This window comes from Parambassis ranga, chromosome 1 (assembly GCF_900634625.1).
Source record: "Parambassis ranga chromosome 1, fParRan2.1, whole genome shotgun sequence".
Lineage (NCBI taxonomy): Eukaryota > Metazoa > Chordata > Actinopteri > Ambassidae > Parambassis > Parambassis ranga.
In genome coordinates, this window is record NC_041022.1 from 20620431 (window position 1) to 20635107 (window position 14677).

Here is a 14677-nt window from a genome sequence, read left to right on the forward strand (position 1 = left end):
GTTTATACTCGGTGCTGATGCTTAAATAGCTGTCAATGAATGCCTGCCAAGACAAAAGTCCATGATGCGTCTAACCTGTCAGAGATGTATGTGACAAACTTATATAAGGAGATCACTCAGTGTGACAACAGCCAAAAGGAGAGACCACAGAGCAACAGGTTCACAGCAGAAAGCCCTGCACCATGTCACAGGTATGATGATAAAAATTTGATGTGATTTGACTGTTAAAATATTCGTATTTTATTAAGCTATAAAATAATGCAGGGATTATTTTGGGAGTTTTTCCTGTAGTTTTCAAACATTGATTTTTAACATTTTGCAATTGCAAAACACTCAGTTCCTGGAACTGTGTTTTGGCACATTAAAAAATATGTATTAAGTTGTAGGTAGGTGAAGAAAAGTACTGTAACCTGGGTAATCTACCATCTACTGATTGTCAAAACATCCATTTTAATGGAATTTGTATTGCAATGCATATTTTTTATGGTAAAAAAAAATACAAAATATCAATTTATTAGAAACAAGCTATTTAAAACTGGAATTCATAATTAGTCACTAACACCCTACTATTTAAAAAAAATAATGAAAAACAAAAACATCATGCTCTGTTATTATTACTGACAATGCTCTAAAAGAATCAATTTGACATGATGAAGGTTCCACAAAAATATCAGGTTTGCAGTAATTAAATTATCGCAACGTTTTTGTTCAAAGTAAAAATGAAACCAAATGATGTGCAGACAGATAGATGCAGTCAGTCCTGTCTGACAAGGTTAATAAACATTCCAGTCTCCACCTTGAGAAGTACAGTATGGATTAGCCATTCAGATTACTAACAATACCTAGATTAGAATTAGTTCTTAACATCTGAAGTGAAAGCAGATCTTTAATCACACAAATTCTTTAGTAGGGATGGGTCACATGAGTGGCACTGCAGTTTGTTCGCATGCACCTCTCTCATCGTTTATGAGGTTGATGTACTTTTTTTTGGCACTGCAGCTTTAAAAGCTTTAACAAAGAAATTGTTCTCCCTCACACCCCAGACATTCATAATGAAGTCCTGTAAGGTATTACAGTGTCTTCAAATCCTTCAAGTGCTGTTTAGTTTGCATGTAAATACTGGATTCATGCCCCCCTTACATTTCTGCAGCAACAGCCTCCTGTTCCGCTGCCAAGGAGACAGTTCACCCTTCCTGACGCAGCTGTGGATAATGAGCCAGTAAAACCTAACTCCACTCCTCAGTCTCCCACAAAATATTCAGAGGTTTGTTAAAACAAACAGAAATAGGTTTGAAACTCTGTGTTGCACCATATCTCAGTGTTACATTCAGGGCCGGCCCAAGGCATTTGCGAAATATGCGGTCGCTTAGGGCCCCCAAGAGCCGGTAGAAGAGAAAATGTATATATATATATATTATATTTTAAAAAATAACATTGATTAATACAAACCAGGTGCTATTACACATTCAGTAGCGTGTATTACACACAGTGCAGCCTATAGGATGATGAAGCATCTGATGCTGAGGTGGTGGTATCAAATTTTGCTTAGGGCCCCATAAAGGCTTGGGCCGGCCCTGGTTACATGACATATTACAGTTAATTCTTATTACTTGCACTGACTATATTTTGTTTCTCATACAGATTCAGAAAGGTTTCCCTCCATCAACTCCACCACCAGTGTCACCAAAGAAGTGGGTTATGAAGTCCCCAGGGCAAAGCGATATTATAGTAAAGGTACCACTGTTATTTATTTCACTCTTTCAAAATCTACTCACAACCGTCTGACAGTATTGACTTCAGTCCCCGATGACCTATCATTTGTAGTTTCCCAATCTAAGGGATCCTAACTTGGGGATTTTTGGGGGAATCTTTTCTGAAATTCCTGTAACAACCTTTGGTTTTCTTCTTCAGCATTAAAACACTCAGACGCTGTGGTAAAATCACAAAATATTATGTTTCTTAACCGTCATATTTGGGACAGTGTTTGTCTATAAATCATGTCCTGAAATGAGACACTGCAACTTCCTGTTTCTAAAAGCTGCGCTGATGCCACATCAGATCATGCAGAGATCAGACAAGTTCCTTAAGGCCTGAAAGTCAGCCATGTCAGACAACAGATACAGTGTGCTCAGACAGAATAAACATGTTAACCTAAAAAATTGGATTGTCAGAAATATTCTCAGGTGGTGGCTCAACTGTCTCAGGACAACATGACAGCACATCCTACTCTGCCGCCTGCACTACCTGAAAAGCAGTTTTATAACAAAACCCAGGTAATTATTTTCAACCATTACTGTATTATAATATAAAAGAATGGAACCTGGAATGTTTTTAGTCATGTCAGGAAATGCCTTTCATTAACCAGGAAGCCAACACTCTGGCATATTCCTATGATGAAACCACATGTGAGTTTTATTCTATAAATGTTATCATTTTTTTAAATGATGTATCAGGTTGGTGTTAAAATGCACTTTTATTGTCCTACAGCTTGGAGTGAACTGTGCAGAGACCTCCGACTTAGAGGGGCATCAGAGGAGCAGTAGGCTGATTCTTCTCAATATATAGATTTTTTTTAACACGCTTAAACAATGTTTATATGTGGATGTATAGTTTTTATATGTTAATATTTGCTATTGATCACCATACAAAATAAAGCTGAGCCTGAAGGGAATGTCAGAGGAAATACTGAAGTAAAAGTATGGGCTGCATGCCACCACTTCCTCCCACTGTGGAAACAATAAAGCCCTAAAATGTAAATGATACTTCCACCTGCCCAACCCACATACCTTTGATTTTTTTACTCAATAACTGTTAGTTGTCAGATTAGCCTGTGTTCTTTGCACTTCAGATTATGCCCCTTTCAGATTAGAGTATATATACAATATTTCCCCATTGTGGACAAATAAAGGTTTTCTTAATCTTAATCTTAATCTTAATCCTAATACTGGATGAATTATGGCAAAAACCTTCCTGTGATACATTTCAGGATCATCAATGTAAAAGCTGAAAAGATCTATAAAGCTATCCAAGGCTACATCCAACATTTGTCTCAACATGGTGACAAGATGCAAGAATACATTAATGATCTGCACGACATTGCTAACAACTTGGATAAGGTAACAAGTCAGTATTATCATGTAAAGGTGAAAGCAATGTTAGTGTTACACCACTTGTCAGATGTAACCGTATACTGTTGTATGTAAGGTTTCAAAGGGAACAAAGATTGCTGGCATCACAGGAGGAGCTACAACTGTGGCAGGAGGTGTGGCAGCAGCTGCCGGGGTGATTCTGTCCCCATTTACACTGGGAGCCTCGCTGGCGCTGACGGCAGTTGGGGTCGGTGTGGCCGCAGCCGGCGGCGTCACTGGTGCATCTGCAGCCATTGCACACAAGGTGAAAAACAAATGTTGAATTCAGATTCAGAACACTTTATTTCTCCCTGGGGGACAATTCAAGGCACACATGAGCAGCACGAGATTAAGAACATGTAGAGGGCACTTTGAAAAGAATTAATAAATGCTTGTTGACCGTGAATGGGTGCAAGGGTTCTGACTGGTAGGCCAATGATTTTGGAGCACACTAAGACAATGCTCTGCAGACGGTTTCGGTTCTGGAGGAAGATGGAGTAGAACCAGCAGGTGATGGAGAAAGTGATGATGCTCTCTATGAAGGAGTATTAACAGTACATAGAATGTCTCAGCAGACTCCAAATTGAGTGTATGTCAAATATGCTTTAACTTTTTACTGTGTGTGTAAATTTTCTCACTTTTTTCTTTTTCTGTTGTTTAAAAATAACAAAGTATATTAAGTATTGTCTTTTTTTCTAAATACATTTACATTCTGAGATCTGTTGTTTCAGGTGAGCGTCACCCAGGACAAGAAGAAAATCGAAAAAGTCTTGCAGGAGTATGAGCAACTGAATGAGAACAGCGTGGCCAGCTTGAAGTGTGTGGACGAGGGCATGGAGCAGCTGAAGCAGCACGGTCTGTCTGTTCTGAGTAATGTCAAGATGTACTCAGCGAAGGTCGCCACGGTGCTGAAGCTGGCTGCTACAGGGGGGGCCGGAGCCATGGCCTTGGAGGCAAACAGTAAAGCATCTGGCATGATAAAAGGCTTCGCAATGGGCATGGATTTCTACTACACTGAAGGAAAACATGGGCCGAAGGTGAAGAAGGGCCTTGAGTCTGTGTTTGCAAAGAAAATACGCAAACTAGCTGAGGACCTTGATAATGGACTGAAAGAGCTCATTAAAATCAAGGACCTGTTCACTGAGCAGAGGGTTCTCTTTTAATTGGCCTTTTGTCTGATTATATTCATGCACTTACAGCATATTAAGGTGGGATTGTGGCTTTAAGCTGATGTAACAGTGTATAACTAAGACTCTGTGTAGTGCTATTGTTCAAAATCTTCTGTAATCAAGCAAATCCAGTTCAACGTCCTCTATTCTAAGTGTTCTGTGAATCATGTGTAATCGTTTATTAAAGATATAAAACACTAGAAAAGGGCATTTCCTGAAGAAAATGCAAGTTTGATTGCTGCAGCTGAAGCTTTGCTTTGAAAGCTGATGTGAAGGATTGATGCTCTGAATTGCTTTGTATGCCTCTGTGTGTCAGCCTGTCACCATGGTAACAGCAGAGGAGACCTCAAAAATCACTCCAACTTTAGAGCCTTGTGTGCAGAAATGATTCGGAATTGGAAAATTCTGAATACAAGTTTGATAGAGCAGCATGTAATGAGCGTTTTAAGACTAAAATGGAGTCTGTAGCTTGAAATTTGTAGGAGATAGGATAGGAGAGGAGATTTGGCAGATGACCCTCATTGAAGGGCTCTCTCATAGACTCCTATGTTAAAAAGGACACCGAAATCGCCTAATATTTGAAAAACTATAATTTAAAAAAAAAACTAAACTATCTGTGGGATATTTTGATGGTTGAATGGATGAAATCGGTCAATGTGTGCTGAAGATACGCTGCGCCAAAAAACATACAGAAGAAGAAAGAAGAAGAAGAAGAAGAAGAAGAAAGAGGGTGAAGAACAATAGTTTGATTTCCTAGCAACGGCAGTCAAACTAAATACTTAAATTAGCCACAAGGGGGCACTACTGTTCTTCGGCGTGGGAACCATTCCTGCATAAAGGCTTAAAGGTTCATCAAGTTTAATCAGTGTCTGCTTTGAAATGTAAGTCTGTGTGTCTATACTGCTGTGGCTCACAGGACTCCAGTTATGGACAGTTCGATCAAAGAAAATATTTAAAATATCATAAATATATATGAACATACTGATCTGATAGCAACAGATAATGATTTCCTAAAAAGTTATTAACCACTTAGCACAGAAGCATATTTTATTTTAACACAACTATCAATGTTTTATTAGGGCTGATTACCTGAAAAACAAGACTTGGACATACTGGAAACGCTAGATTAAATTGTTTTACATTGATATTTTAGCTTATATATGTTGTAACAATGACAGATGGTATGTACAGTCGTGCATTATGTAATATATGTTCTCACTGTTATTTGACTTGAGCGTATTAGCCCCAAAACCATTTGCTTTCGTCAATGTTTACATTCTGTATCTGACCTATATTTGACGTTGTGAGTCATTCGGGTTTAAAGCGCGACGAGGATCTATTTGTCATAGACGTCATGAACCCAGTCAGTACAAACACTGCTCGAGCGGAGGAATCTCTCTCGCGAGGATGCGTTTGTTTTATACACAGTGTATAGTGTATTTGGTGTTACCCCCTCACAATACAGTCTGTAAAGCTAAACTCCACTCACTCGAGCTGCTATTTGTAATACTAACAAGCAACAGACCGTGTGGAACGCCCCCGTGGAGCGACGCAGCGGATGAATACACTCGGGGTGCTTCGGTTCTTTATATACCAGAACGCCTCTTCACTCCCGTTCTTCGTTTCCACAACAGTACAAGTGACAATTGGATCCCAGTGGAAGCTCTACTGCGCTAAAATGGCAGTGTGAAGGCGTGCGGCAGCGAACTTTGCAGCGGCAACAAAACGGCAGTGCAACGGCGAAGTGCACTGGCTTTATCAGGCAAAATGGCGTAAGTATTTTCGCCCCTTATTATCAAAGTAAAACATCTGTTAACGAAGCCTTACGTGTCAAAATATACTGCATGGTGCTGGATAAAGTTAATATACCTGTTGAAAGTGACTTCATGATGACTAAATACATTTTCTTCAAAAGACTAACGAGGGCAGCAATGATTCTGAGATGTATATTTCCTGGTTTGGAGTTGTGTCGGTGTCAAATTACAGCGTCAGCTGTAGACTTAAAAGCCCGCGACGCGGCTTTTGTTGATCTGTTAAGCATTAACTAGGGACTAGACGTAGGGTAGCAACAGCATAACAAAAAGTAACCTTAATTTTGATTTATTTTTTTTGTCTACAGTGGCTGTTTAGAATCATTTGTAAATGTTTGTAGTGTTTGTGTTTTCAACACTGACAACGTGGCGTGTCCAAAATGGCGCGTACTGTGGTGTTCGGCCTCATTCGCCCTCCTCGCGCAGATGGCTCTGTTGTGAAAATGGCGGTTGTCCTCCCACTTCTCCGCCATGACTCACGGGGAAGGGCGGAGTTACCAGCCGAAGCATGACCAAATTAGGCAATGTTATCCCCCGGTGAAGGGCGGAGTGTTTCCAATCAGCTCTTCTTTGACACCTCATAGGGGCGGATTAGCCAAAATTAGTTCCTCCGTGTGTGTGTGTGAGACGTTAACATTCTTACCGACCCAAGCAGCCACTAAACAAGGAAGCTTATATTATTACAGCAAGGGTTGTCAGTCAGGAAATGTTTCAGGAAGTAGAGGGGAAAGGGGGTGTTTTCAGGAGTGTTGTCAGTTTTCTTCGTACTTATATTTTGCCAACTAGGAAAATAAAGCATGTCTGATGGTATATTCTTTGTGCTGGACACTGAGCCCTAAAAATGTTGTCTCCTCCACTCAGGTCTCACTCGGCAACCACCCTCAGCTTTGCTGCCGTCGACAGCAGTACCGAACCCCTCGACTTGTTAACATTGTCAGAATCACCTTTGTTTCCATACACCCTTTTACGGCTACCACTGACCAGCAGCAGCAGCCATGACACTCTCCCAGCTGGCGTTGGAGGACGTGGAGGCTCTGTACTTAGGTTGGTGTTGTGATAACAAATGTTCCCAAAGCACTGCAGAATATAGTCTGTTTCCACATATCAGATGGAAGTGTGTACAACATTTAAAGATACTTATTAGAAAATTCCTTGTCCCCAGAGCCCTCGTTTCTGATGGCTGACCCCATGGGGCCCCTTCTGGACAAAGATGAAGAAGAAGCTCTTTCTCCCTCCTCTTCTCTAGAGGGGAAGGTGCCAGCTTCGCCTCCCCTCTCTTTCTCCTCTTACGCTTCTTCCCCGTCTCACTATCAGACCGTGTCATTATCCCTGCTCTCGTCTGCCTCCCCACCTCCCTCTCCTCCCCCTACCCATTCCTCCTCCCTCCTGGGAACCAAGGCCAGTGCAGACTCATTGTCTCTCCCCTGGCTAGGTGCCAGCGACCTGCTGGACGCCCACATAGGGGCAGATGGCAAAGGTAAGAGTGACATCAAATTCACGTGCACATATCTGTATTAAAGATGCAAAAAATATACAGCAAGGGAAATGCAGCTGACATTCAAGCCAAGTTAGAATGTATTTTTGGTGAGTTACTGCTTCACCCTGACTTCTACCACAGTTTTTTGAGTTAATTATAAAGTTGATATAGATAGATATTTTATAAGGTCTTTTATGTTGTCACCAACTCTGGCTAGTGTAACCTTGATGCTGTATTTGGGTTGTTTTTTTGTCAGTTTTATGAGACACTGCCAAACACACACTATGTAAATTAACTGAGTGAGTAATCGGAGGGTGTGTGGAGCAGTGAGCAACAGTCATTGGTTAGTGCCTTACAGGTGTGGCTCTCAAATGCAGTTGAGACCAGCTCAGACTGGTTTGTTGGTGTTATTTCACAATGCCGTGAACGTCTTTGTGGTTACTGGCATATGTTTTTAAGTTCCTCGTATTCAAGGTAGAATTGTTGATCACAATTATTTTGATGCACTACAAGAAAATAAATTGAACAGTTACTATTGTGTTTAATACCTGAAATTTCACAATGTACATGTATCATTGAACAATCCTTTGTGTCTTTAGATGATGCTTTCGCTGGCATGGACTGGATGTCGGAGAAAATCGACCTAAGTGAATTTGACCTAGACTCCCTCATTGGTTCCTGCTCATCTGATGTGTCTCCCAGCTCCCCAGAGGATCTCCTGGCCTCCCTTGACACCCACATGGATCTGGACCTGGATTCCTTTGACACGACCATCCCCGTCCCTCCTGACAGCCTGGAGCTGGGTGTGTTGTTGCCCGACATCCCTTCCCTCCCTTTGGAGCCAGCTGTCCCTGTGGAAGCTAAGGCCAAGAAGACAGAGGCAGCCTCTGCTCAGGAAGTTGCTGTAAAGTCTGAGCCTCCCTCTCCGGTTCCCCCTCCGTCTCCCCCCTCCCCAGTCTATACATTGGAGCTTGGGAGTGAAGTGGATGTCCTGGATGCTGATAAAATTGCCACATCACTCACTGCCACCATCATCCCAGATCCCAGTGGAAGAATTCAGACCACCAACCCCATTGTGCTCTCCATTCCCACCTCTGGTCACTTTGTCGTGGTGCTCACCAACAAAGAGGAGCCCCCTCTCATTTCTCTCCCTGACCAGTCTATTAAAACCTCTCCATCAAGCGACTGCGACAGTGACTCTGGTATCGAGTCAGTGGTCGGCTCCCCGGCTAGCCTTCCCTCTCCTCCTCCTACCCCTTCGTCTACAGCTGGTTCATCTAGGACCAAACCCTACTCCAAACTGGAACCCACTGCAACATCCTCCCCCAAAGCCTCCAGGGTCAAATCGGTGTCTGGCGCTCCCAAAGTGGTGGAGAAGAAACTGAAGAAGATGGAGCAGAACAAGACAGCAGCCACCCGTTACCGGCAGAAGAAGAGGGTTGAGCAGGACCAACTGAACGTAGAGTGTGAGGAGCTGGAGAAGAAGAACCGTGAGCTGGCAGAGAAAGCGGAGTCCATCAGCCGAGAGATCCAGTACCTCAAAGACCTGATGGAGGAAGTTCGTAAGCACCGTCGAGGAAAGACCAGTTCAGTGGCTTAGACAACACGATGTTCATGTGGCACCATCTCTCACAACTAGTGACAGGGTTGTGTTTCTGCTCTACTGCTCACATGTAATAAAAAAAAAACTCACTGTATTTGAAGTGTATGTTGCAAGAGATTAAGATTGGCACCCGAGCGTAGATATATGAAACTAGCCACTGAACAAGAAAGAGGGAATGGCTGGATGTAAAGAAAAAGCCTTTGGAAGTTGATGAGATTAGTAGTGTAGAGCAGGGGGCTGGGAGGTAGTTAGGTGAAGCATATGTACATGCTTGCCTCTCAGTCCCCTGTTAGATCCCCTTTGTTTCCTCTTGTTATTAGTACTCGTTCACACAGAAGGGCTGTGTGTGTTTGTAGACTAGGCATGCACAGCATGAGTCATCATAGCTCCAGGTGTTATAGACCCATTAAACATGCATATTTCCTCACACTCCCGGTGTAAATGGTCAGACCCGAGGTTAACGTCAGTAAAGTTAGTTTGTGTAATTAAAGTAAGATGCAGCTTGTTTTTAGCCACTCCTTTTTTTTTAACCCTAATTTCACTGCATTTTCACCTTCTTCTTAACAGCTTCAAGTCCAGAAAGGGGCCTCAGCCTATTTATGAATTGTGATGTTACATTGACATTTTTATGTATATAGATTTCACCTCCTTTGCTTTGCCGAGTGTGGCTCTGCCACTTAACGTAGATGTTTGGCCTGTATAAATGCTTTGCATTTCTTTTTTCTAATAAATATCTGTCAGTACTTAACTGATGTCTCGTGTGTTTTCTCCAATGACAGGATAAGAGACCAACTTTTTAAATCTTTTAAAGCCTATCACACAGACATTCTGCCATGTTACACTAGGTAAAGCAGAAATATTGAAAGTTGAATTTGTGCATTAACCAAAACACCAAGCAGGAAATGAAAATGCCCCAGAGACAGCTTTGGGAAAGCATGGGATAGAGAATCATATCAGGCACAGCCCTACTAAAATTCAGTTCATTTGTTAGGATGTAGACAAAAATGTTAAACTAGTGCATATAAATATTAGCATAAAAATGCTGTTATATGCTATTGGAAACACTAACTGGAAAACTTAAAACAAATAATGTATATGTTGATTCTTGTGCTCCAGAGTTCTGCGTTTGCATATTCCTAGTATGAGTCACTGGTGTCGCTCTGTGCTGTGTCAGAGCAGTTACACGTGAATGAAATGTTTATACTGGTTCCACGAGAAGGGTGTGATCACATCAGCCAGCTGGATCCTCCGGATTTTTTAAAAAACATTTGAGAGTTGTAAAGGTCATTGTGTATACTATTAATCCAAAAATGTCAGTAATTTATGTTGCGTGTGTGTGTGTGTGTGTGTACACAATATCCTATCATTTTACCTGACAAACAAGTTCAAAGGAACAATGTTCAGCTTCAGAAAGCTGAAGCAAGGCCACATGCCTCAGGCTGGAGCTCCAGTGCAGCTTTTTACCAGGAAATGAGAAGGAGGAGAGAGGAGAGGAGAGGAGAGGGGATGTTTGGGCCACTGCTTTATGAGAAAGTCCTTGTAATTATGAAACTAGACAACACTCTGCAGTCTATCACATGGTGGCATCCACAGGTGGTTCACAGATGTGTGTGTGTGTGTGTGTGTGTGTGTGTGTGTGTGTGACAGAGAGAGAGAGAGAGAGAGCATGTGTGATGCTGACTGAAAACAACCAAAACTAGTAAATGAAGCGTGAATTTCATAATTGTTACAGGATGACAATGATCAGTTATTATTATATGCTTAAAACTGGTCATGTAGAAATGCAGAAACCTGAGTGTGTGGTTTAGACGCAGCTCTGGACACAGACGTCTGTCAAACAGCTGTGTAAATTTAGTGCAGGCAGTAAACCCTTCAGGCACACACTCCTCCCTGAGAGATTCTTTGGTAGTGAGGCCTTGTGCTCCTGGGAAGACGCAGATAAGCAGAAGGACTGAGCTGAGAAACAGAACGGTGGCTTTACTAGGTTCTCCTGCAGTCAGCTTTTGTTATTTAGTAGTAGGCATGCACCCTGTTTTTCCATTGTGAAAGAATGGGGAGAAAAATCACCTTTAAATTTCAGTGTTATGTTAATGTTATTATTTTTATTATATTTTAATTAAGCCACAATTTTCAATACTATTTGTTTTACAGAAGCTTTTTTGTTTTTACATGAGCTTTCTAGAGGTGCCACTTGTTTTATCTTTACTCAGCATTTCCGTTGTGCGTTGTTGCAGAACACTACCCTAAAAACACACACACACACACACACACACACACACACACACACACACACACACATTTTTCTCACCTTTATGTGTACTTTCATTTCTGCTATGCATTTACTGGAAAGCTGCTTAAAATGACCTGTATGATGCAACTACCAGGCTTTTTTGCACATTAACAGGCAATTTAAAATGGCAACGCTACATAGGATCCATCCATTATTGATGTCATTGACAAGTCAGAATGTCTGGAATGATGGAAGGAAAATAAATCGGAACCTTGTAAATTACAGAAAAAAAAACATTATTTCAGATTCAGGTGTGTGTGTGTGTGAGAAGCAGAGAGAATGTGACATAGGAACCAAGGGTAGAGTGGAGCTTTGCATGCAAGCATGTGGAGTCCAGTTACTGTAACAGAAGACATGTTAAGAAGTTTATTTATAAAGTGAATTTTAGATTTCTGACAGAAGCACTTCCTACTTTGCTGCACGAGCAGAGGATGGGTGCAGTGGCTTAAAGCAAATTGTTCTCGTCCCGTCACATTCCTCTGCTCTTTGATCAATACCGCGGCAGTTTGATTCACTTCATTTCACTGTGACTGTGCTTTATCTGCCCTGCTCCTTGGACAAAAGATAGGATCACAGCAGTATCGACCTGTTGCAGTGCAGTTAGGTGTGTCTCGTTCCACGTTTCCGTAATTAGAAACACCCTCCAGCATACACAGCTTACAAACACACACACAGCTCAGACCTCGTGAGATATGTATCCTGACCACCTAAAATCTAATCAGCATGTGTCCATTAGATGAATTTAATACACTAATGCTAGCTTCTTGTTTCCAGTGTTTATTCTTATATCTTCTGTCATTGTCACATGAGTCAACTTAAGCATTGAAAAAAGGCCTTTTTGTGTTTTACTAATATATGACCATATAACCTTCCTAAAGGATTTATTGAGTTTATATTAAACTGACATCTCACTGACACCCTGTCCTCTTTTCTTTGTTGCCTGGGAGCAGCCCAGTAAAACTAGTGCTGACATGTGCTCCTGTGTAGCTGCACTCCGGGGGATTGAAACAATCCTCGGCCATATTTCACGTCAGGTTACAAGACTTCATGGCATTTGCTCGCCAAAGGAGTGAAACCTGGTAAGGCTGTAAGGCTATTCATAGTTTTCCTACTGTAAGTCAGCAACAGCCAAGCGATCTGACACGTTCCGATGTTCTGGCCTTTGGCTGTTCACACATCTATTCCTGTCTGATATTAACTTAAACTGCTATGCACCACATGGTGGATGCTCCTGTGTGAACTCCACCAGGGACTACAGTCATATTTTCAGGGTAACATGGCTATAATAAGGATAACATTATTCTTTCCTGTTAAGTTCACACTTCTCAGTCTCACACCAGTTACAACTAGAGTTCATTTTACAAAGGACGTTTTGTTGTGCTCTGCACCTCTGAATCTCACCCAGCCTGACCCTCTGCCCTCCCGTGACTGAGTGAATCAGTCTTCAGCTGACACCCTTCACAGAGGATCTCTGAGCAGCTGAGCTCATTACTGAGGCTACGGGCTGCAGATTAGGAGGACAGATTTACTCCCAGAAAGTGGGACACATTCCTCTCTATCTCGCTGCCTTTAATGTACGACCACTTGCAAATATTATGTAATTTCTATTGATTATTATGCAAATATGTGCCTGTGTATTTTTGAGTTCGACATGTTGATAAGTCAACTGTTGTGAAAGGTAGAAAGACTCCTCACTCCCTTAAATTGACATTAAGGCTTGTTTTAAATGTAGAACATTTTAAGTTAAGGTTTAGGATTTAGATTAAGATTAAGTAAATGGTAGGGACTGGGTGTATGGGCTCTAGTCATAAGATTAGGGAATGTGTGGAGTGGATAGAGAGAGACACACACTGAGAGAAATGAGAAATGAGTCATAGTGTATTTTTTGTGTTGACATTCTGCAGAATGAGGAAGTGAGAGCACCCCTGCCTGTCAGTCACGGATAAGAAAACTTCACGCTCTTGTGGCAAGTGAAATCTGATAATGAGTGCTTCAAACACAATGTCAGACAGAGGCAGAGTGAGTTTCAGTGTTTTGTATCACCAAGTCAGACTGCTGCTCAAGGGCGCCCTCTGATGCGCCGTCTCAAACCGGTAAAGAAGGTCAGTTGTGTTATGGTGAAGAGGAGTCATCGAAGCTATTTTATTAATGTCGTATCATTTATTTAACCAGGCACTGAGATTAAAATGTGTTTTTCAAGAGCAACCTGACCTGAGTGCCCTGGATCAGCAGGACATAACACAAGCTGTCATGACACAGGTCAAAATGACCCATCGATAAGCGGGCAAAACAAGTCTTATTGATTTTTCCTATTTCATTTAATTTCTAAGCATCTATCACAGGGGTGGGCAATTATTTTTTTGCGAGGGCCACATCGTTAGAAAAGCAAAGGGCCACATTTCTTTCATAAATAATAATATGAATTGAATTGGAGATCACTGGCACATTATCTACCTTTATAAATATGCTCTTGTTACATTTTCATCACTGTAAGCAGTGTTTCACTCAGACCAATGTGTGGTGGCATCTCGGTGTCACATCGGTCGGCGAGTTGGTCATTGGGGTTTATAAAGGTTAAATATGCACCTGTATGCTTAGCTGTGACAGTTTTAAAGCTACAAGAAGCATTTTGAATCCATTCAGTTAAATCTTAATTCTCTCAGTTAGTTCTGAGTGATAAGACGAATAAATACATGCTTACTTGAGGTTAAAATAAATAATGTGATATAACCACATAAATACATTAATAGCATAAATACTATAATCAGATATATGGAACGACTAAAGTTACAACAAGGTTGGTGATTAATAAAAGAGCTTTTGGTGTTATTATTCATTTGTGACTATGGGCATATAATGTAGTTTATCTCAACAGGCAAAACAAGTCTTATTGATTTTTCTTATTTCATTTAATTTTAAAGCACTTTTCTTTGAAACAAACTTGCTTGATGCCTTATGATTATTTTTTAGTATAATCCTTAGCATTTTATGTTGTCACTCTTTGGTTGTCATTGTAATATCACGCAGCGCTCACAAAAAATAAAATACTATCTATCTATCTATCTATCTATCTATCTATCTATCTATCTATCTATCTATCTATCTATCTATCGTCTGCTCTACACTCCAGTCCGGTAGGTGGTGCTATAGCAACCTAAAGCTGAGGTGCAAGTAAAGCAGAACAAGAAGAAGAAGAAAA

At 41.2% G+C, this 14677-nt stretch overlaps 2 protein-coding genes across 2 annotated transcripts; both read left to right on the plus strand.

The window, feature by feature from the left end:
* Positions 1-150: 150 nt before the first annotated feature.
* Positions 151-4335, plus strand: LOC114441167 (apolipoprotein L3-like). The gene is made up of 9 exons (XM_028413969.1): positions 151-191; positions 1151-1264; positions 1642-1734; positions 2172-2273; positions 2366-2405; positions 2488-2539; positions 2987-3116; positions 3205-3393; positions 3860-4335. The coding sequence occupies exons 1-9, from the start codon at positions 183-185 to the stop codon at positions 4289-4291; spliced, it is 1161 nt and encodes a 386-aa protein (XP_028269770.1). The 5' UTR covers positions 151-182; the 3' UTR covers positions 4292-4335.
* A 1566-nt stretch (positions 4336-5901) lies between these two features.
* atf4a (activating transcription factor 4a) lies at positions 5902-9350 on the plus strand. The gene is made up of 4 exons (XM_028408895.1): positions 5902-6069; positions 6970-7152; positions 7271-7585; positions 8185-9350. Exons 2-4 carry the CDS (start codon positions 7104-7106, stop codon positions 9183-9185), a joined length of 1365 nt encoding a protein of 454 aa, XP_028264696.1. The 5' UTR covers positions 5902-6069; positions 6970-7103; the 3' UTR covers positions 9186-9350.
* Positions 9351-14677: the final 5327 nt, after the last annotated feature.

Bases quoted from the DNA above. Each gene is read 5' to 3' on its own strand.
- atf4a (XM_028408895.1), top strand. From the start codon at position 7,104: ATGACACTCTCCCAGCTGGCGTTGGAGGACGTGGAGGCTCTGTACTTA. The intron at 7,153-7,270 runs GTTGGTGTTGTG...CCTTGTCCCCAG, and splicing joins CGTGGAGGCTCTGTACTTAG to AGCCCTCGTTTCTGATGGCT. The intron at 7,586-8,184 runs GTAAGAGTGACA...TTGTGTCTTTAG, and splicing joins CATAGGGGCAGATGGCAAAG to ATGATGCTTTCGCTGGCATG.
- LOC114441167 (XM_028413969.1), top strand. The intron at 1,265-1,641 runs GTTTGTTAAAAC...TTTCTCATACAG, and splicing joins CTCCCACAAAATATTCAGAG to ATTCAGAAAGGTTTCCCTCC. The intron at 2,274-2,365 runs GTAATTATTTTC...TTCATTAACCAG, and splicing joins AGTTTTATAACAAAACCCAG to GAAGCCAACACTCTGGCATA.